Source organism: Parasteatoda tepidariorum, chromosome 9, assembly GCF_982258835.1.
Source record: "Parasteatoda tepidariorum strain Cologne lab strain chromosome 9, Ptep-v5.0, whole genome shotgun sequence".
Lineage (NCBI taxonomy): Eukaryota > Metazoa > Arthropoda > Arachnida > Araneae > Theridiidae > Parasteatoda > Parasteatoda tepidariorum.
The window spans coordinates 34,872,882-34,895,184 of record NC_141763.1 but is presented as its reverse complement, the minus strand read 5'-3'; the positions used below and the strand labels follow the sequence as shown (position 1 = coordinate 34,895,184).

Below are 22,303 nucleotides of genomic sequence, written 5' to 3'. Positions count from 1 at the left end.
GAGAAAAATTTTAGTTTCGTCAATACACTGATTTTTATTTTTCCCAGTGAGAGTATTTTTCCGAGAAAAAAATGAACTTGTCAGGAAATTATTTGTTACTCACATTTATGTGCGGTCGCAACGTACTATTAACATACTTATGATTTTTTTTTTATAAACTCAACGAATCACTTTGCTACAACTCGTGAACTAGTCTAGCGGATTTTTTTAAATCTGCATAAAGTAAAATAATATTTCACACCTGTAAAAGTTTACATTAAACTCCACTTAAATTAGCACATACTGATAAATGAGGATGTTATGTGTTTCAGTTTCCTTTTTCTAAATGTATGGTATTTTATTGTTGTTTTTTTACATTTTATGAGGAATCTATTTCTACCATTTATTTGCTAAAGAACAATAAGATTAACTATTATTTAAAGTATTAATTTACGAAATACATCAGTTTTAGAAAGAAAAAAAATTAATTCTCTGTAAGGTCACTCACGAGTTGATTAAAAAAACGTATATTATTTTTAATATCTGAAATTTTTCAAATTAACGCTTAGTTATACTATTGATAAACTATTGTAAACACTCATTTTAACTAAATTTTATTATTCGCATGCTGTCGAGTAGCTAAAGAAATTGCTAGTAAGATGCTTATTTTTCATAGTTAAAGCTTTCAGATAATTATGAAAGACCACATTATTTTTAAACCACTGAAAATACTTTGTTGAGTTTCCAAAATACTAATTCACGAAATACTTAAATTTTAAAAAGAATTCATGTACCGCAGAGGTTACTTAACGGAATTTACGTGAAAAACGAATTTCAAAATAGAGAGGAAAATGATGTTCATTTTTAATATCGAAAGTTTTCGGATAATTATAAAACACTTAGTTAAGATATTTAATGTATTCTTTTGATAACAAACATGTCAGGTATTTAAAGTTTAAATTAAAAACAGCACGCCATTCAAAGTCAACGTAACAGTATGGATAATTGCGTTCCTATTTGATGTTTCAATTAAACATAATTGACCATGATGAAACGGCAGGGTTAATAATTTGTTTAACCTCTTCAGAAATGATTACCAATAAACCACTATCACGCATTCCTTCTTCTGAAATTACCTGTTAAAAATAAAGCTGCTTGGGAGGCGAATATGAAGGAGAAAAAACATTCAAATTCTTCGCCACCCAGATGTTATGTCTTCGCTGTTAATCACACTGACGCCTACAATGATATAGAAAAACTTCACTGTTTGGAGCTTTAATTTTTATACTATTTTAATAAATATAATGCCTATTCAAATAAAAGTTTCAAAATGTAATATCATAAATTTGTTTGATTATTGTATTCATAAAGCAAAATTATTCATTTTAACTAATCGTAAATGTTAATAAATAGTGCAAATTTCAACATTTGGAAATGGCACTTTCAGTGGTCATAAACTATTTTTACAATATTGACAACGAAAATCGATTTTAGCGGTCAAAAATGGAGAAAAGGAACTATTTTCTAGAGTTACTTTTTTGAATTAAAATTTCTAAGGAATAACATTACTTCGATCAAATGAAAGTAATTTACATATCTTTGACGCATGTACTTTAAGAGTAAAAAACATAGTTGCTAATATTTGCTTATTCAGATAAAAATATCAATTTTCATAATTCAAGTCAATTTTATGGCGAACATTTTTCAATAATCACAAAATATTACATTTCTATTTGAATCCTCATTTTTACTTTTTATGTTACTCATATAAATTGAGATTATACGGTTTCCAAATTACAAAGTACGCAGTTTTGGTACACTTGATATAATATTAAAGTGTATCTCTTTCTGTAATAAAATATGTTTTTATTATTTTGCTAGACTTTTTAACACTTTTGTATTGAAGATGACATCAAAAATTGCCAACTGGAATCAACGATATGAAAACAAACAATGACATGTTGATTGAAACAATATATAACATTGAAACTTTAAATAACAACCAAAAGTCAGAAATGAGAAGAATATACACAAAATTTAAAAATAGATAAAAAAAAATCGTAGTTGCATACAAGATTTATTTTTACAAAACAAATACCGTCTTGACACATAGTTAAGATTTTATACATTATAACTTATAACAAAAAGATAATTCATACATGATTTGTTAATATCATATTATTTATCTGAATATGTAAATGAAATTTTATCTAATTTGTTTAGAAACTCTTTCAAACTAGCACCAAATTCTATAAAACGCGTAAGGCTTCAAATGGTTTTAACAAAAAGAGTTTACAACATTTTCCAAGTAATGAACGCACAAAATGGCTCTAATTTCAAAAATTGAGCAAAGCAGTACCACAATAAATGATGGATTCAAGTGAACGAAATCATTCTGGAAGTAAATCAGAAATCGAAAAATTTGTCGCAAAAATTTGAAAGCGAGAGCCACAAATTCGACAAGGAAGATTCTACTGTAAAGCTTATAAGCCGAACGAAGCATTAGCTTTAAAGAGTCAAATATGATTGACGAAAAGTGCATATCAAGATATTTGGAATAGTTCGAGCGTAATGGTCAATTGTAGTCACTAGATCTAGAAACCATTTAAAAAATTTTTTATTTGTCCGTTCGGGAAGAATGAGTGAAAAAAGAATTTTTCTCATAGGATTAGTATAGCGCATTGTTACAATAAGAACTGTTATCAATTGATCATTTTTCAGTTTCAACATTACAATTTCTGAATTGAAAATTATTATATACTGTTTGGTTATAATAGAGTTGGTACGAAAACCGTGAGACTAATACATAAGAATAAATACATGGTGTTCCTTTCGCTTTACTTAACAACTCCTTTTATTATTACAAAAAAAAAATATATTAACTAGTGCATGTAGAATAGACGTTCATCAAATTTATTCACAATTTAATAGTTAAAATATAATACTTAATAATATTTTTAAAAAAAATAATTATCAATGCAATTTGTTTCGATATTTATACTTAAGGAAAATTGGTATATATTGTAGCATAGGAAAAGAATAGATTTGTTTCGAGGAGAATTAAAAGCTCTTACATGGATTTCAAACTTACAATCATAGTTTTTTATAAGGTTAAATTATATTACATAAGGTTAAAATATATTACATTCAAATTTAAAACAAAAATATTTTATATCTTTAAGAACATTTTGGTTATTAATTACAGAAAACTTGACGACCGATTTTCTTCTCTAGCGATTTCAATAACAACTTCCGCTGTTTCTACATTAGAGTTCTGCTCTTTCGCACAAGCTGAGTCATCATCATTATCAATTTCGGTGCTGCTTATTGATTCAGTTTTTTCAGCATTTAAGTCACCCTCTTTATGCTCAGCTGATATGGATCTTTTCAACTCTAACAGCATTCGATTTGCATCTTCCACAAGATCATGAACCGCATCCAGGCGCTTTCTAGTACTAGCTTCATCTTGGTGCACTTCAATGCTAGCTGCAGACGTAGCTCGCGAAGTTTCTTCCACGATGGAGGGCATCAAATTATCCGGTTCAATGTCACTTTCCATTGAATTATCTGTGTTTTCAGCATCTGCCGAACCATCAGCCTCTGCTGGGACACTTATAGATCGTGTTATAGCGATACTAATTTCATCTGGGTTGTGTTGTGGTTCTACTTTTTCGGTATTTCTTTGTTTCTCTTCGTTCTGCAGACAATTTTGCCTTTTACGATCTAATACAATGCTATCTGAATAGACAGGTGCACTCACTGGTCTTTTTTGATTTACATATGTATTGACCGCGTTGTTTAAACTCGTTGTCTTTGTAGCACCTGTGGCATTGCGGTAAGTGATATGGCCGCTAGAAGATGAATCGAATGCCTGGTTAACGATTCCTTTGACGCTTGTTTCGTTTTTTATAGTCCTTCGAATTGATTTCTTTTTCCGGCTTTGGCTGAGTTTAGTACTCATTATTCGTTGCAAAAGAGATGGTCTACCTCGAGGTCTTTTAACTGACTCACTTGAGTATACGTTACTCTCTTCATCTTCTTCGAATAAAGAATCCATGGGAAGATATTCCGCATCATCAACACTAAAACAAAAGCACACTAATCAAGTAGGCAATAAGAATAGAAACAAGCGTTCTAGAAGTGTTAAAATAATGTCCCTATAATATATATGGATATTTTGAACTAAATGAGGAGGAAAAAGTGCTACAAAAAGCGTTAATAAAAAGGTTTGTCTTCTTTATCGCACAATTATGGCATATTTAGGGATCTAACAAAACTTTCTATAAATATTTTATTACAAAAAGCGAAGCGCTTTAGTCTTGAGTGGATTTTGGAACGTATAGAAAAACTTCAATATTAATAACAAGCAATAAAGCATTTTCATTTTCCCCTACCTGATTCATGCATGTCTATACACTCGACTTCGAACATTATAAAAAAATATCTTAATTTTAAATGTTATATATCAAAATAAATTACCTTTCTTTCATAAAATTGATTCAAATTCAAATGTGATAAATTTTCACTAATAGAATAGGATGCGTGAATTTGGATGTCGAAGCTCGCCTCAATAGTTGAAAAACTTGGTATTTTTATTGGTTTGTAAACACCTTTCGGTCTTAAAACTCGATGTTTGTACTTTAGACGCAGATAATGCATGCTCAATAATCAGATGTAATTTAATTCTTTTTTTAAAAAAACGTATAACATACTTTAAATAGAAAGCAGAACCCAACTGTGGTTGACTATAAAATGCAGATTCTTTGGTTTGCGGAAGAACTGGTTCCATTTCATCCCAAAAGTAGTCTTTATCAACTTTTGGGTGCTTCATACGCAAATGATCCACTGTAATATAAGAAAGCTGCGAACGGAAAGCATAAAAATATTTATATATAAAAACAGTTATTGAACTAAAAATACAATGATCAGAACAAATTCATTTAAAATAACTGAAGTCAGATCATAATTTGATGTCAGTAACCGAAAACCTATCGACATCAAAGTAGTTCAAATAAGGTTAGCGAATTCCTTTTTGTCCTGCGGCTTTGTCCATATCAGAGTAGGAACCCAAGAATTTTGCTCGCTTGCATACTTATGAAGATATTATCTGATTGAAAGCTTCATTCGCTTCAAAAATATACAAACCTGAAATAACAGTTGACATTATTCTAGCCAGAGCTTAAAAAATAAGCGCCTATTTTCAAGACTAGCGAGACGTGAATGTAAAGAAACAAAAATAATTTGAGATAAAAACGTTAAGTGCCGGTCAGGTGGCCGAACGGTTAGCGCGCCTAACTGCGAAGTCAATGGCTGCGGGTTTGAATCCCGCTCTGGTCATGGATGTTTCTCTCTTGTGTTGTCCTCTGTTGTGTGTAATGTGTGAATGTGGCCCACCCTATGAACGGGTTTGTGGCAGTATGGCGTGGGTAATGTAGCTCGCCTCCGTGACTTTGTTTCACAGGTGCCCACTGGGTAACGCAAAATTAGAAACAATTCCGGCATCTTTTAAGGCGAAGAATAAAGTTCAGTCCCTGCCATGTGAAAGAAAAAAAACGAAAAAAAAACGTTAAGTTGCCAACGAAAAATGGAAAAATAAAGCGGGGAAACAAAAGTAGAAAAATCACAGTAGCCGAGAGGTAGATCAGGATAAAATGCATTTCTACGAGTAAAGGGAGGCGGGGAGAAACTGATGTCGTTAACAAGGAAATCAGCATTGAAATAGTTTTCCATTTTTCGTTTTAAATTTAACGTTTCTATTTCAAATCATTTTTGTTTCTTTATTATTATTCGAGTCTGGCAATGTCTTGAAAATGGACGCCTATTTTCGAAGCGTTGGAACATATCGACTGTAATTTCACATTTATATATTTTGAAGCGAATGAAGTTTGATCAGGTAATACCTCACCACTTCAGTTTCTTGGAATTATTTATTTATTTCTCGTAAACTTGTGAAGGTTCAAGAAAAAGTTATGTAATTTAAATTTTCATAAAAGTGGGTCTGTGTTACATAAACAATTAAGTGAATTTCTTTCGCAAATTAATAATTAATCTTGACCCCAATCATGTTTCACTTTTATGCATATCGTCTACATATAAGCAATATATATTTTATGCATATCGGTCACATTTTGATCACTAGTAAAAGTGGTAAAAAAAATTAACATGAACGAGGCTTCCTCATTCTAAACATAAAAATAAACAGTGTTTTTAAACAATTTTTCATAAACTTGGTCATATTGTAATTCATGCTCTGATGGCCCAGACACGCGTTTCGAACCGAACAAACCGTTCTTAATCAGGCAGTTAACCATGGTAGGTAGGTTACCGTGAGAGAAAATGGTCGGTAAAGTGTGAATAAAGTGTGAAAATGAAAGTGTGAAAAATTTTCAAACAAGAACGGGAAAAAGAAAAGACGAGAAACGAATAAAAAATAAAGGGAAAACGGAGAGAAAGGTTGATTGAAAAATTAGAAGAACTCACAAGTTAGAAATAAAATCATTTAAACAAGTTTACACACATTGAACTAAGAGTCAATTTTGTCTTTCTTAATATAAATTGGCACCTTTTCAAGAAAATCAAGTTCCCAGTTACAAATGAAAAACGATCTTTGCATACTGAAAACTAAAAGTGCGGCGTATGTCTTAAGAATGCATGGCAATGAAGGATTTGATCTTGTTGTTGTTAATTTACGTCGCACTAGAGCTGCACAATGGGCTATTGGCGACGATCTGGGCAACATCCCGGAGGATGATCCGAAGACATGCCAGCACAATTAGGGGATGGCACCCCCGCTTCGGTAGCCCGGCGACCTGCGCGCGAAGTCGAGCACTTTACGGTAGCACAGTTTAACGAGGACCAATACCACACACCCTCGGTCCCTACGCAGACTGATCCAAGTGGTCACCCACCCGCACACTGACCGTAGCCAGTGATGCTTGACTTCGGTGATTTGCTAGGAACTGTGTCTTAACGATCAGTCCACTGCGGGACAATGAAGGATCTGAGGTCGGTTAGTTAAGTTACCTAACCTAACATATCAATGAATTTTAGTTTTTGATCCACTATTCGTCCTTTCTTTATCCATGTGTTCGGTCACCGCAGGTGGCCAGCGAAGCGGGATTGCGGCTTTTCGTGGCCACTGCGTAAATCGTCATCCCATACACTCTGGAGGTCCGAAGGGCTCGGGCCCCCTCGGATACGGAAATCACACAGCCGTCACCCAGAAGACGCATGTGCGGTCCCGCGCACTTCTAGTGCCCAATCCTACAACCCTGCAGAACCACTAAGCTTGCTGAAAAGACAGGGGTTAGGACACAGAAGAACAATTACAAATTAAAGAATGACATAAAATGTTTAAAAAAAAGTTTTAAATTTAAATGAGAAATTACATTTAGGGGGAATAGCTTCACCTAGATTACTTAAGCAAGTTTGAGAAGAAATAGTGAATCAGATTAAAAAGCTCTGTGATAAACGGTAAGGAAAGGAGGGAAACTCGTTGGAATTATCAGTGTTGCGGTTGGATAACAATACAACATGGTTACCAGGATACGGATATGGTATTACGGTTGTTAGCAGTGTAACAATGCTGGGGATCCTCTTATTTTAGACTTTTTCCTCTGTTTTTTTTTTACCGACCGAATTTTATGGGTTTGTCGTACTACTGGTGTTCAACTCCGTAGCCTTGTAATTTTGAACCCTATCCAGAAAACAAGGGAACTCCTGGATCGAGCATTGGGAGAAATTTCCCTTCGTGGAGGGATTTTTGATGGAGCCAACCCGCATTTGCGTTACATGGAAAGGAAGACCACGAGAGCCTCCCTCGGTTAGCCTGGCGGTAAGGGGACTCTAACCCATGATCCGTCTACCACTGAGGATATTTCACGTCAGCACTGAGGTCGGTGCAAGCCGGATGCGAAATTCGTATCGACTGGGATTCGAACCCGGTTCGCCGCATTGGAAGGCGAACGCTCTATCCTCGAATAAGTGGAGGTAAATTTCAACAAATTTTCCTTGCGTTTGTTGAAATTTACCTCCACTTATTCTTTGCCGCCCATTTTCACTCATTGTCACCCAAAGAAGAAAGGGGCTCCAATTGCGAAACTCGCAGGTGTGTTTATTCTGTAATATAATGTCAAAAAATATTTACATGTAAAAGTTACTGCTGATATTCTTGTGATAGTGATTAATTATAATTCGCAAAATATTTGTTGGCATTTGTGTACCTTCATGACCTGATATTAAATCAATACAAAATGCCCTTGTTCAAAAATGGCACAAAGTTAATTATATTTTCTCATGTATTAATCGTTTGCGACACATCGAGTTTCTCATTAGTTAAAAATAAATCGGCATTTTCGGAAATGGGAGAAATTCCGCATTTCCGATCTTCTGTATAGACCAGACACTGCAAACAGAAAGGAACTCACAGATATTAATAAGCATATAGTATCTTTAAAAGAACTGTATAGATCTCTTTTGTATTGTACAATTCTAAACGAAAAGACTCTGAACCTACTACTATATAATAATAGTCTCAACTTAAAAGTAATCTAATTGCTATGCAAGATTGCTACTGTTCATTATTTTTTTCGCGCACATATGAATTGGCTTTGTTAAAAAACTATGAACAACTAATATTAATTATATTATCCGAGAAAAGTAAACCACCTACAGCCCATATCATGTTTAATTAGCTCAGCATCTGAACATGGTTCGCTACACTTTCAAACTTATGCGAACAAGACATAAAAGTTTTAGAAAGGAAAAAATATAAATTAAAACTTAAATTAAAATATAATCTTACGTGAACACCTCTGTCAAGACACCAGTTTAATTCAAAATCGTCATCATCTTCACCGTATGGATTCAAAATTTGTTCAGCTACCTGCAAAGTTGATTTATACTGTACTATTTATTGTATAAAGCTCTTTGTAGATATTGCAACTATTATATAAAAAATGAAATAATAATTTAATAATAATAGTTTAATGATACACAGAGTTCTGTTAACACCACTCTTAATCAGGGTGCGTAGCCAAATCTTTGAACAAAAAATAAGCACCTTTTAAGCACTTTTCAAGCACTTAAAAAATATATTTAAGCACTATATACACTAACAAAATGGAAAGACTTTACGTGATCATGATAAAATTACTAGTTTGTAACAAAGAAGTCTTTTCTTGACTATATTAGCCACCATAAGAAGATCAAGAGATTTTTCGGTTCGAAAAATGAGGGTGGAAAATGAAGCCTGAAATTGAGAATAACTAGCAAAATGCAGAATAGTTACACACGACAGTGCTAGAATCTCACCGAACTCAGCTCAGTAGACGCACATGCGGACTCGCAAGAATTTCATAAAACATGCAAAATGATTGCTGCTTTCATACGCTTTGGACCGACGACAGGTAAAAATGGATTGTGGTTGAATGAATTGTGAAAACTTCAATAGAACAATGTGAAAGCCAGGCCTTTGGCATAATGCGAGCCGAAAATCGACATGGTAAAGAAAAAAATCTCTTTTTTCGAAAAGGGAATATCTAGTACTTATTATAAACACCCAATGAAAAAAGCACCTATAGGGCTTTTAAAAAACGAAAATAAGCACCTTTAAGCACTTTTTAAAAACGCAACGCACCATGTTAATATATATTTCTAGAAACTTTATTTTAAATGTTATAATAGGCAAAAAAATAATGATATAAGCAATTAAAAAGCAAAAACACTAATATTAGTACAATGTTTTCCACAGTCGTTGATCTTACAACTTTCTTAGGTGGTGTTACTGAGAGTCTTGCAGTCCAAAACAAATAAGAAGTATCTCCGGGAGTGGAGATTGTCTGGAAATAAGAAGAACTATGAGCATCTCTGAGGGCGGAACAGTTCCACAGATGCTTGCCATTCATATCTACATGTTCCTTACACAAAATGCGGTCAGGAGAGTCAGCAAGATAAATACGGTGCAAGTGTGCCTGAAGGTAGTCATGTCCAGTGAGCAATTGGAAGGATGATTTACAGAATTGTAGAAACTTGTCCTTACCACTTTGAACACTAGATAACAATGTAATTAGTGTAATAATAATAGTTGATGAGGGTGTGTTTGGATTGTTAGTGGTAAATGTAATGGAAAAAAAGAAAGCTATTGAGCTGCGATATAAAATAGGTCTACAATATTCAGATATAATTTATTACATTTATAAATTCTCAAACGTATTCCTTTATAATGTAGGAAACCATACCTACTCACCTTTAGCCACCCAAAATAGAAAAAGAATTGTAGTAGTGTAAAAAATGGAATGTAGAGATCAACTTCATGGTTTGGGTATCCTTTAGATGGGTCTAAGTATTGGCTTCCAATGACCAAAGCAAGTGAATATGTATAAATTGCGATAGTTACCACCTGCAAAATCAAAATTTTATTTGTAAACAATCATTGTGCAGTATCTAGAGAACATCACCAATAATTATTCGATATTAAACTATCGTCGCCAATTGGCAGTCTAACTCAGATGAAGCGGAAGGTGTCGTGAGGCACATACCTCTACAAAAACAATTGCATTGAAAAATATCATTGACGTACCTCAAAACATCTCAATTTCGATCAGTGATCAAAAATAGCTAATGCAAAAGAATTTCGAATCGTCGAGGAACATTCCAGTGACTTTCAAGTCATGTCTTGGCCCCCAAATTCTCCTGACCTTAATCCAATAGAGCATTTGTGGTCCTACTTGGAAAACCCAATTCGTGCAGCCACGCTACCCCCTCGCAATGTGAGGGAATTGCAGGATCAGTTGGCGACCTATCAGCACCTTGTGGAATCAATGCCACGGCGGGTGCTAGCAGTTTTGAGGGCTAAAGGTGGTCCTACACGTTATTAACAGGGGGGTCATAATGCAATGGCTCTTCGGAATACCCAAGTTATACCCAAGTTGGAAAAGTACCCAAGTTGGAAAAGTAATAATGGTTTTTTAATACGATAAGGTGTCATAATCATGCAAATTATAATTTAAAACAACATGAGAGAATATAGGTGATATTTATATTATTGCACTCACTTTTTTTAGCTCTATTTCAGTTATTTTTTTTCACAAAATGATGCATAAGTCTTCACAAATAAGCGATTTCTTCATGGCTATACCGCCATGCTAGTTTTACAAATGTTGCCAACCATCCAAATAAAAAAAGAACATTCGAAAGACTTCAATATGCAAATTTAATGTTAAATGGAATCTATTTAGCTTAACAGTCCACTTAAGACATATATGGCCCGTAGGATGTGAAAGGATTAAATCACTCATCAATTCTGACACTACACGCATTTAAAAAATACCCAAGTTCAGACTCAGCCCATGGAAGGATGTGTCAAATTTGTGACAGAAGCTTCGAATAAAGTCTTTGGATATGAAGTAAGAGAAGAATATATTACAGCAATACTAATTTAAATAATTGCCTCATTTCTCCAAAAAATCACATTTTAAATATGAAATAGATACTTAAAAAAGACTTTAACAATACAATGAGCCAAAAAATCCTACTTCATTGAAAATCTTAGTAAATAGCTGGAAATAAAATTTAATATACCAAAAAGTTAGATGGTTGGTTGGCTAGCGTATTGGTGGATCTAATTCATCGGTCTAATTCATTCATTAAACAGTTATAATTCAAGTATGAAGAATAATCGGGTCAAAATATTATTTTAATGGAATAAAGGAAATTGAAAAATGTTATAACTTGCCTGTGTGTATATCAACGGAACACTGATCCAATCATAACCAAACATAATAGCACAGGATGTTCTAAAATCAAGTATTTCCTGAAAATTGAATAATGCAAGTTATTCAAATCAATATACTGATTGACAATTGTATTTAAAAGAGTTAAGCTAACTATTATGCTAAATAAATTATATACTGAGCAGGAATTACGTGTATCAGTTCTATAAATAAACACGGTTACGTAATCGTATTACGTAGATCGATAACGTAAACATGCAGTTAGTTAGATCGATACGTAAAAATACAGTTAGTTAGATCGATACGTAAAAATACAGTTAGTTAAATCATTATCGAAAACTAACAGTCCCATACGTAAACAAACAGTTCGTCGGTTTAACGCGTAGACTTACTATATAGAAAAGTCAGCATGTAATGGCTTGATGTTTCTATAATGACAGAAATTCTTGCGTCTGCTGTTTAACAAACATATTTCAAACGGCAAGACTTTAATCTTAAAATATAAAATAAACAAAATATAGCTGTCACAAAACAGAATATACGTTGCTTTTTATACAATATTTTTTTACAGAATTACAGCTTGAAAACTGCTTATTATTTATTTTACAAAATCCTAATGATGCTAAAGCTCAAAACATAATTTAAAAATTTGAAAAAAATGTCACAACCGATGATTACGAAGTACTTACTTAATGGCTAAGTATAATGGAAATTAATTAAATGGTTTCAAATGTTTAATAAAAACACACCATCGCCATGACTAAAACGTTTACAAAATTTAAATAAATTTCTATTGTTATTTTTAACAAATTTTAAGTTGACAAAAATAAAAAACTGTCTTATTCTTCCCATATTGTTATTTAAAATTCATGTGTTATTTCATAACACCGTTTATACGTTAAGTTTTGTTCTTATGAAAGCTGTTACGGAATTGGAACTAAATTGTTTTGTTTACATAAGTAATTGAAGTTACTTTTTATTTCATTTTCAGCTTGTTTATGTTTCCTTTTATCATGCTTTGATTTTTAAAAAAAAATGCTTGATTTAAAAAAAAAATCAATGCTTTGATTTTAAAAAAAAAAACGTATATACAATAAAAAATAGCTTAAATAACGATTCCGTCTTTATTAAAAGTGTATGAATTTTCAGATTCTTGATAAATTCGTTGAACTGTGTTTGTGGAATAGGTAAGGATATAGAATTAAAACAGAATTAAATATAATAAGAATAGTGATATGAAATTAAAACTGAATTGAATATAATTAGAATAGTGATATGGAATATAACAGAATTAAGAAATTTCTGTAAATCAAAAATTCACGTAAATTATACAGATTATTGATATACCCAGTCAGACACAGTTTAGAAACCTTTGAATTAGATTATTTTCAAAATTTATTACTTTAAATAATCCGTTGAGTAAGATTGAATCTTTTATTCGGTTTTCTTTAAAAGCTCTTGTCGCCAAAGCTGTAAACCAATGTAGCGGCAACCACCATTTACCATATGGGAATGATACTTTTTCATACACGCTTCTTTCTGCTTGAGTCATTATTCCTGTAACAGAATAATTTTACTGTAATGCGCATTTGGAAAAACCAGATTTTATTTTCTATACGAACAATATACAATTATGATAATAGTTACAGTATTGAAATTTAGTTCAACCTAATACTTTATCGATGTAAAATTCTTTTAACATTCTCTTCATCGACTGTTCAAAATGACACAAGTATCCTTTTTATACAGTTAAAAAGTAAGATCAATCGGGATTTAAGGTTAATATGAAACAGTAATTTATGCTTCTGCAGTTTTTTTAAACTATGAAGTCTGTGTTAAATTTTTAAAAAATACTATAATCCTCCTTTTGATTTCATCTTTAAGTTTATGCATAAAAGCTATTGAATTTCTAAACATAAAACTTTAAAATTAAAAATCAGTGAATGAGAAGAATTTTTAAATAATTATATCTACTAAACAATTGAGAAACGTGTGTCTAATAATTTGCAAATTGTGAGTTTTTTTTTTGTTTCATTTACCTTATTTTAGAAGTTAATGAGTCCTTCGAATTATTCAGAAAAATTCCCTATCATAAATGCATTTATATTTACATAAAATGATATTTTTAAGTGAAAATATTATAAAATAAATATTTACTGTACCTAAAAAATATTTATTAAGGTATAGAAAATGAACTTGCAATAATATAACATTTGTTACAGAAAAATTATAAATATAAATTCTTGAATTCTCTTTGTTTATTATGCGATGTAGTAATAACTCTTGAACATGCTTTTGAACATTTATGAAGACAACCCCAAAATGGTTTAAAATTAACCTGTTTCTTGTTTAGTAAGTGTTTCAATCAATAAACGAATTAAAGATTTAAGTTTTTTTTAATCAGCAAAATCTTTTTGCTAACTCACTGTCATTACCGTCTTACTTGCTGGTATGGTCTCCTTGTCAGAGAACTCTTCAAAATACGAACTATTCAATTATAAGCATTCAAAAGTAGCAGAACAATTTGCTCGAAAGAAAGATCACAGAAAAGCCAAAAGAATTTTCTGACTAAACCAATACGTGTTCAAGTAATAAACATGCCTAAATTGAGCAGGACTGTCCAGAGCTGGATTTGCAATACAAAGACAGAGTAACTGGAGAATAATTATACTCAATAGATCAGCACGGAGAAGAAGGCTGAAGGCTACAAATTTGCAGTCAGGCGGCCAATGAGCTAAGCTTAAGACAAGTGCCTTCTCTGGGCGCCAGCGGGAAGTTGACGTACCGCTGACACCAACAAAATACTGTTTTGTTAGCCCAGCGTGAGCAGTCGGTCCAACGCAGACCTTGTCTTGCATTGCGCTTGCGTTAATAACTTAAACAAATGTTTATTTTGAATTTGTATTGATTTTGTTATTGCCAACCAGTGCTTTAGAGAACAAATAACGACTTATTCCAAGAGAAAACACATTATAGCTTACATAAAGGAAGAAGAGAAAGAAGCTATGTTTAATGTTAAAATCAAACTCTTGGCTGATTTCAATGCTCTGTTGGATGTTGTCCGCCATTGTTTCTGTCGTTAACATAACGTTGTCAACTGTCTCTTGAACTGTTTAGGGCTGGACTGGAACGACACGACATTCATTCCTCTCCCCTTTTAGTTTCAGACCACCTAAATGTCAACGGATTTATTGATCTGGTCTGACTCCGTCAGACCAGATGGGAATTAGTAACAACAACAACAACATTACGTTGTAATCCGACTGCACTTGATTCGGACGTCAGTCGTCGTTCATGCTGAGCGTTCGATGACGTATGCTGTGTAATTCACAAATTGACCAATCAGGGGTTAGCGTTTGCTTCAAGCTGACGTTTCGTAACGCCGACCTGTCCTAAGAAACCAGGCCTTTACGTTCTTTTAATTTCTTAATGTCTCCCAGTTAATTTCGCTTTCTTCAAAAATAAACCCAGAACATAAATTATCGTCTACTTGTAACAGAGTGTGTTTAGAATCACCCTTCAGATTTTTTTTAATTACTTTAAGTTTTAAAATTCAACGACTTATTTTGGAAAGTGTCGAGTTAGTAGTATATAATCCGTAAAAATTGTGACAAATAGAATTTTTAAACAATTTTGAAACGTTATTAAGCTCAATGGAACACACCTAAAAAGGAATTCCATGAAATAGTACAATCTTAAATTGGACAAAATGTAAGCTATGCCTCTTATTATAAAATTTAATCTTTATATACATAGAATCAAAATAAGTTTATACAACCTGCAGCAACTAGATGTTGTGTGCTAGGAAATCTTCTTTTTACAGACGTGCTTACAGCCTGAAAAGTGAGCACTTTCGCTAAAATGGCATAACGAACCAAAGTCCGCCTAATCATTCTACTTCTCTCATCGTTGCCTTGCACATAACAGCTGACGCTCAATGCTATCCTAAGAATATTGTGAAAATTACAAGATTTTACTATTTGTATCTTATAATGTATGAACATTTTGAAACGTATATTGTCAAATTAGAAAATATTTCTTTTTGTTAATTCCAGTTTGCAGTCGACATTATTTTTTTTTTGTTTATACAGTATTCCTCACATAACCACAGAAAAACAAAAATAACGCGATCAAAAAAAGAGCAATTGTTTGCAGAGTATTTATATGCTCTGATAGATGTCAATGGTTTCATTAGAATTGAGCAACTGTCCATACATCTGGGTCAACCATGTCTCTCCTGAAGAAGTTTTTATGGGACGACCTGATTTCAAACGAGCTGTGACCTCCCTAAAGTCTGATACGCAAGTTGATCAACATCTAACACCTAACTAAAGGCAAAAATCGAACATGAGATCAAAAATGATTTCCCACAAATGTTAATTCATCTCTTCAATAATCTAGCTAAGCGCGCTCGATTTGTCAATTGAAAGATTACAAAATTTAACATTTCTGGTAATTTGTCTTCAATATACATTCCTTTTTTATTTTGACCATTTGCTTTTCTGGGCTGTGTTTTATTTTGGACATACTGTATATTAGATTTATTTTGACTAAACATATTTATAAATCGGAGAAACTTCAGATTATGCATAGCCTGTTAGTTTTGAGTACAGATGCATTGACATTAACATCGAAAGCATTATTAAATTACACTCGTGTGATTATAGAAGATCTACCAGATTTACGTTCCACGGTAATACATAAAGTTTAATGTACAATAACAAGTACACCAAATTATTACAGTCATTTAATGACGCAAATTAGTAAATAAAGCTTTTAGTTAAGATAGAATGAAGAAACGTTTATTAGTTGATTAAGAATTATGAACTCAGTAATCCTAAATTCAAAAATGTGTAAAAGCACTAATTAATGCTAAAAATTAATGCATTCATAATACTATTAAAATTTATTAATAATATTAGAATTTAATTAATAATAATATCATTATTTGATTGAACTTACCTATCTGGCCAAGGAATTGTTTCATACTGACTCCACCATCTGCCAATAACAAGAGAAACGTAAAAGCCCAGTACGAATGACAGTGGTATAGAATTTGTAAAAGTTTCCACAAAGATCACCCACTTTTCAAATACTCTGGAAAAAAAATAATTTTCATCAAAATTTTTAATAATTATAAATATTTTATCTTTTTACAAATGAAGGATATTAAATACTGTTGCAATACAAGCATTAAAATATGTTAATATTTAAAATCATAACTTGAAGAAATTTTAATAGAAAGAGAAACAAAATATGCCTCTCAAATGGGTTTTTATCGTCCTCAATCAAATTTAGGTTCTAAGATCCAGATTAATCTTTTCCATTTTTAAATATTAAATAACTTTCTAAAGGAAAACAAGTTGTTATGTACCTTTCTATGTTTGATTTTAACTGTAAGCATGATAAGAAATTTCGTTTATCAGTATACAAGGCTCAAACTTTCTTTTATAGTAGCTGTAACTTGGGTATTTAGTTGCCTTGCTTGATTGAAAAACCCTGGCTTTTTAAGTTTTGCTGTCAGTATGAGTAAAGTCTTCCAAAAATTACTTTTTAAAAGTGTAAGGAGCCACCAATCTTAAAAATATAAAACCAATCACGCAATTAAAAATTATACGAGTTGCTAATGAAGAAACAGAGAGATTTCCTTCATAATAAATTAAAGTTGTCACATAAAGATCAGTAATATCAAATACCTGTATATCGGGAAAAAAATTTCGATTAAGAGATCTCTGAAGGATTCCGACAAGGACTGACCAACACATCCTTTTCTACGGATCTGTAGCTTAATTTTATGCTACCCTGCTTTGTGTTTTAAATGTTACTTGGTTAGTCAGTCTAATAAACCAATAATGGTTTATTAGACGTTCTTTAATTGTAGGAATTGCTTTTCTAGTCATAGCTCTCTCCTTGACTTTTATTTAAAGGAATTTATCACGTTTCCAGGAATTTATCACAATAACCTGTATGATATGCAAACAAAGCTTCGAGGTGCATGGCAGTAAAAGAATCGGAATCTAAATATAAACCAACTAAACTGCAATCAAGAAAATAGCAATCACTTCACTTCACCCAAGCGCATAGCCTTGGGGTTTCCTCAAGTTTTTAACTTTCAGCGACCCTATTGGGAATGTCACGGAACGGTATTCAACGTGGACAGCGCCTGAGCTGATGCCAAAACAACAGCAAGTTGGTCTAATAGAGAGGTATATGTGAAATGAGAAACATACAACTATATTAAAAACTTAAACTATTTTTGTAAAAAGAGAAGTGAGAGTAGGAAGGCTACTTTAAAATGGTTTAAATTACATAAAATAGTTTCCATTTTGGTGTCAGCGTAGAATGCAAATAGGAAGTTACTACGCCATTAGGAGATTTTGCAAAGTATTTATTTGCAATGAACTCGCTAAATTATAGTACATTCTGCGTCTCCCATATTACAAATTTAATTAGTTCATTTTCGCATATTCTACATTGAGGGATATGTGCCACTTTTCGTGCATAAAACCCTTATAATTTGTTAACTATATAACAATAAACTATATATGTATAACTTACACTTTCTGCTCTTCACTCAAGTAATATCTGTAGGTGACACTTAAAGCTGTATATGCCATGCAAAACAGTAAGAACTCTCTCCAAAGAATCTTATAAACTCCACCTTTCCATCGTAACAAAAGCTGTGCCAAACCACAAAATCTGGCTTTTGCCACATCCAGTGAATACGAAATTGTCATAATGCTATTAAATATCAACAGTTGAATTTGATTTAGATCTCGCTGCAGTTGTGGAATATCTAACCTTTTATTCCACTCTGTATGTTCTCACGTCATACACGATTCCGTAAAAGAGTCTGTTCATTGTCGTACCTAAAGATAAAAACAACAACATAAAATACACTGTAACTGCTTATAAACGAAGAATAAATAAATAAAATTTGAATAATTTCTTACCTCTCTCATAAACATCAATATAAAACAATATATCGCTCATGGGATGCAATAGCGGCACAACTCAAAAAATCAAGTTTTGAGATAAGTGGGTTTAAAGTTTTCATTGCTAAGGAAAATGCATAAGAAATGCTTCAGTTTGCTTAAACGAAGATTACCTTTAAGTTGAATTAGGAGTTGTGCTAGTATTGCTGCTGAAAGAATTTGTTTTTTCATATTTGCACCTGTTCTTAGTCCAAAACTCTTGCCACTATTGCAGCCCATGAGAGATATTAAGGTTTAAATTCATAATCCCTAACTTAAGTCCCTATATCAAATTATAGTTACAGACTTATGCAGGGCTGCGATTTGTTGAGAGCGAGAACCTAAATTTAACGTAAATAAAATTAATAAGAAATTTTCTCATAGACTTTAAATGAAGTGATCCAAAGGGCTCGATTTGATGGAATGTCAAAATTTTAAGTATGTCTTTTTTTTGTTATTAGGTAACCTGAACAGATGTTAAGTATACAGGCAGCTCTCAAAAGATGGGAGCATAATACAGTTCTAAATTTTGACAGCATTTAAGTTTAAATATAATTCACTTGAAATCAATTTCAGAGTAAATTTGTAGTTCAGTCTAAACATTAATAAGCATTAATTGTAGTAAAAATTCTCCGTGACTACCTAAAAAATTGCTTGATTAAAATCTTATTGGCCTCAAAAATATGCAGAAGGAAATAAAACTATTTTGTTTCTTCTGATTCATGTCTGGCAAGTCTTGAGAATTGGCGCTTATTTTGGAACGCTTGACTAATGCCAACTTTTATTTCCATGTGAATATTTTTGAGGCCGATGAGGATATCTTGCTGCTTGTTTCTTGGTTTTATTTATTTAATACTTTTAAAAAATATATTTTTCTAACCAAAAAGAGCCAATTTTGGACATGAGTCAGCTGGTTAGCTGAGTCAGTGTAACTATGTATATATAATTAAAAGTTAAAGATAGTTTGAGGGTTCCAAAAGAACGATAATATTCTTAAACGGCAGTACTAGATAGCTTATTTTAATAGTTTGAAAGTTTTTTTGAAAAATTTGTCCAATGTTTTGATGCATGCTCAAAGGTAGCAACTTATTTATCCATCAAAGTAATTTTTCAAAAATTTTTAAGTATTTATGAAGTTTTTGAAAGACCATTTTCATGCATATAAAATTGCGAATACTAGAATCGTGTAATGATTACGATGCCGATATTTCTCAAATTTTTTTTTAACTGATTTCCTAATCTGAAAGAGTTTGCCCTTAAAGTATGAAAAATATCTTTCATAAAAATTTTGAGCCAAAGCGTCCTTGAATTCAATTTTAAAACTAAAATTTGACTCGTATGTTAGAAAATCTTATACAGAGACGCAATTATGTAAATAAGATGAGATATTTAATAAAAATGAGCAATGTTATGTCTACAGATAACTGCACATGAAATGTATTAGTCATCCATCAATTTCTTTCTAACTGGAAGTGAAAAAGAAATTTATTTTACAAATGGCACTAAACTACATTTTTAATCTCTTATTTTGTGTAAGTATTTTTATTAAATAAAGTGGAAAAATATATATTTAGCATTAATTTATAAAAACTCTGAATTTAACGAGTTTAAAATTTATCTGGTTGTAAAGTGAATTATACTAATATTTTATCTTCGTAAATTTGTTTTCATAATTCGTAAATTTAACAATTGCATTATCCTTAGTAATCATGTAAATTTTTTACCGAACACAGGGAAACTTTTATGTTCATGTACGGCGAAAAAATGCACTGAAAAAAAAAGAGAAACGGAAAAATCACTTAAAAAAATGCGATCAATTATAAAAATGTAAAGAATTATTTTGTCTGGTTCATTGATTTCAAATTTAATGCAATCAAATATTTATTCAAATGCAATTATAATATTATTGAAAAATATAATATACGAGGACTCATTTAAAATTTCGAAAATGAAATTCTCTGTTCCCATTTTTTAGCTAATCGATTAGGAATATTTTTAAAAAAATTTCTTTATTCCAATAATTATATTTATTGTATTGCGATATAAACGTACACAAAAAAAAAATTTTAAAAAAATTGTATTAAAAGAAATAATATTTCGAATATTTTTTGCAAGTCACAAAACTAATCTCAAGCAAGACTATAGTAAATTGATACATAGATAAGAATTACTATTGAGACCAGCTCCGTACCCATCTCTCACTAACCCAAAGAATTCTGTTTCAAATTTCTGTTCGGATCACTTATTTAATAAGAGCTATATATCAGTAGCTTATATTATATAAACATGTCTATATATTTCTTTATTTAAAATAATAATAATTGCTGGTACTATAAGCTTCATTTTGTGTTTAGAAAAAATTTATACGCAGCGAAAATAAAAAAAACATTAGTAAGAAAGATACTCACATAAAATAAGAGTTAGATCCCATGATTTCTTAGAAACATGCATAATGAACACAATATAAAGAAAGCAGTAAAAGTAAAACTTTAAGGACTTTGTCTTATCTCTTATTATTTATGACAGCTGATATACTTGGCGTTCTTATAACACATAATTGCTGGCAGAATTTTTAAGTACGTATTTATCTCTTTTAAAGCTTTAAATTAAGTAGTTTGCACCTATTAAAGTGTTGCATGCATTAGATTTTAAATATAAAATGTAACTCATTTTTTTATGAGACTAGGACACTACTCCCCCCTGCTAGCTGCGCTCATCAACCCCCGAAATTGATTCTCATTGTTTATTTCTTTCTAAACGTCAATATTTTCCATGAAAACACAGAATGTTTTGGTTTCTAAAATATACAAATATATTAGCCTTATCTAAGAAACTTTTGTTAAATATTAAGCATAATCAAATGGAAAATTACCTGGACTTGAAAAAGAATCACCTGAACTAAAACTTAAGAACACAGAATGTGTGACTCAATAAACGATATGAGTGAGAATGAATTTTACTCGTTGACGAAACTTATAACAATTCAAATGGGAAGTGATTCTCATCGTTCTTTATTAATGTTTTTATTTTTGAAGTTTTGCTACGAATGTTAAGATCTGGAAACACGTAATATCTTTCCCTCTTTTTTTGTACCACTTTCGATTGACATATATTCGAACTCGAGTTACTAAAGTAATGATCTCGTGAAAGAAAAAAAAATTTCTACAAAAATCGATAAATAGTCAATATTTCTAGCAAAAAATGTTTTTAAAAAAATCATGAAAAAGCACTTAAATTTGCGATATTTTTCAAACAAATGGGAATTTCTAAAAAAAAAAAAAAACTCGTATAAATTAATACAAAATGGCCCTATCAACTTATTCAATTTCAACTCTGTAGTTACATTTAAAGGGTCAGTAGCTCGACTAATATGTTTTCTTTTTTACTACAAATGTAACAATGATTGATTCTTGAACTAATCGTAATTTTTTTAATTCCCTCAAACTCCATCGTATACTTTTCTATATAACTTTATAATTTTAAGTTTTATCGATTTTCAGCAGCAAAACAAAATGTAAAGGAGTAAATTTAGAAAAAAATTCGCAACACAGTATCGAAAATTTCATTAACTTAGAAACATATTGGAAATTAAAAAAAAAAAAAACTCTTAGTTAAGTC

The 22,303-nt window shown here is 31.6% G+C and overlaps 1 protein-coding gene across 1 annotated transcript; it reads right to left on the bottom strand.

Annotated features, from left to right (window-relative positions):
* Positions 1-2,039: 2,039 nt before the first annotated feature.
* LOC107453047 (bestrophin-4) lies at positions 2,040-21,229 on the bottom strand. Its single transcript, XM_016069713.5, has 10 exons — positions 21,094-21,229; positions 18,270-18,580; positions 16,674-16,808; positions 15,490-15,656; positions 13,114-13,268; positions 11,714-11,791; positions 10,226-10,378; positions 8,783-8,863; positions 4,692-4,840; positions 2,040-4,061 (listed from the first exon to the last, which is right to left on the bottom strand). Exons 2-10 carry the CDS (start codon positions 18,446-18,448, stop codon positions 3,179-3,181), a joined length of 1,980 nt encoding a protein of 659 aa, XP_015925199.1. The 5' UTR covers positions 18,449-18,580; positions 21,094-21,229; the 3' UTR covers positions 2,040-3,178.
* Between the last annotated feature and the right edge of the window lie 1,074 nt (positions 21,230-22,303).

Excerpts from the sequence above, each read along its gene's own strand:
- LOC107453047 (XM_016069713.5), bottom strand. The coding sequence starts at position 18,448 with ATGACAATTTCGTATTCACTGGATGTGGCAAAAGCCAGATTTTGTGGT. Across the intron at positions 10,379-11,713 it reads TTCCGTTGATATACACACAG|GTGGTAACTATCGCAATTTA; the intron begins GCAAGTTATAAC and ends TTGATTTTGCAG. Across the intron at positions 4,841-8,782 it reads GTCTTGACAGAGGTGTTCAC|CTTTCTTATATTACAGTGGA; the intron begins GTAAGATTATAT and ends TTCCGTTCGCAG.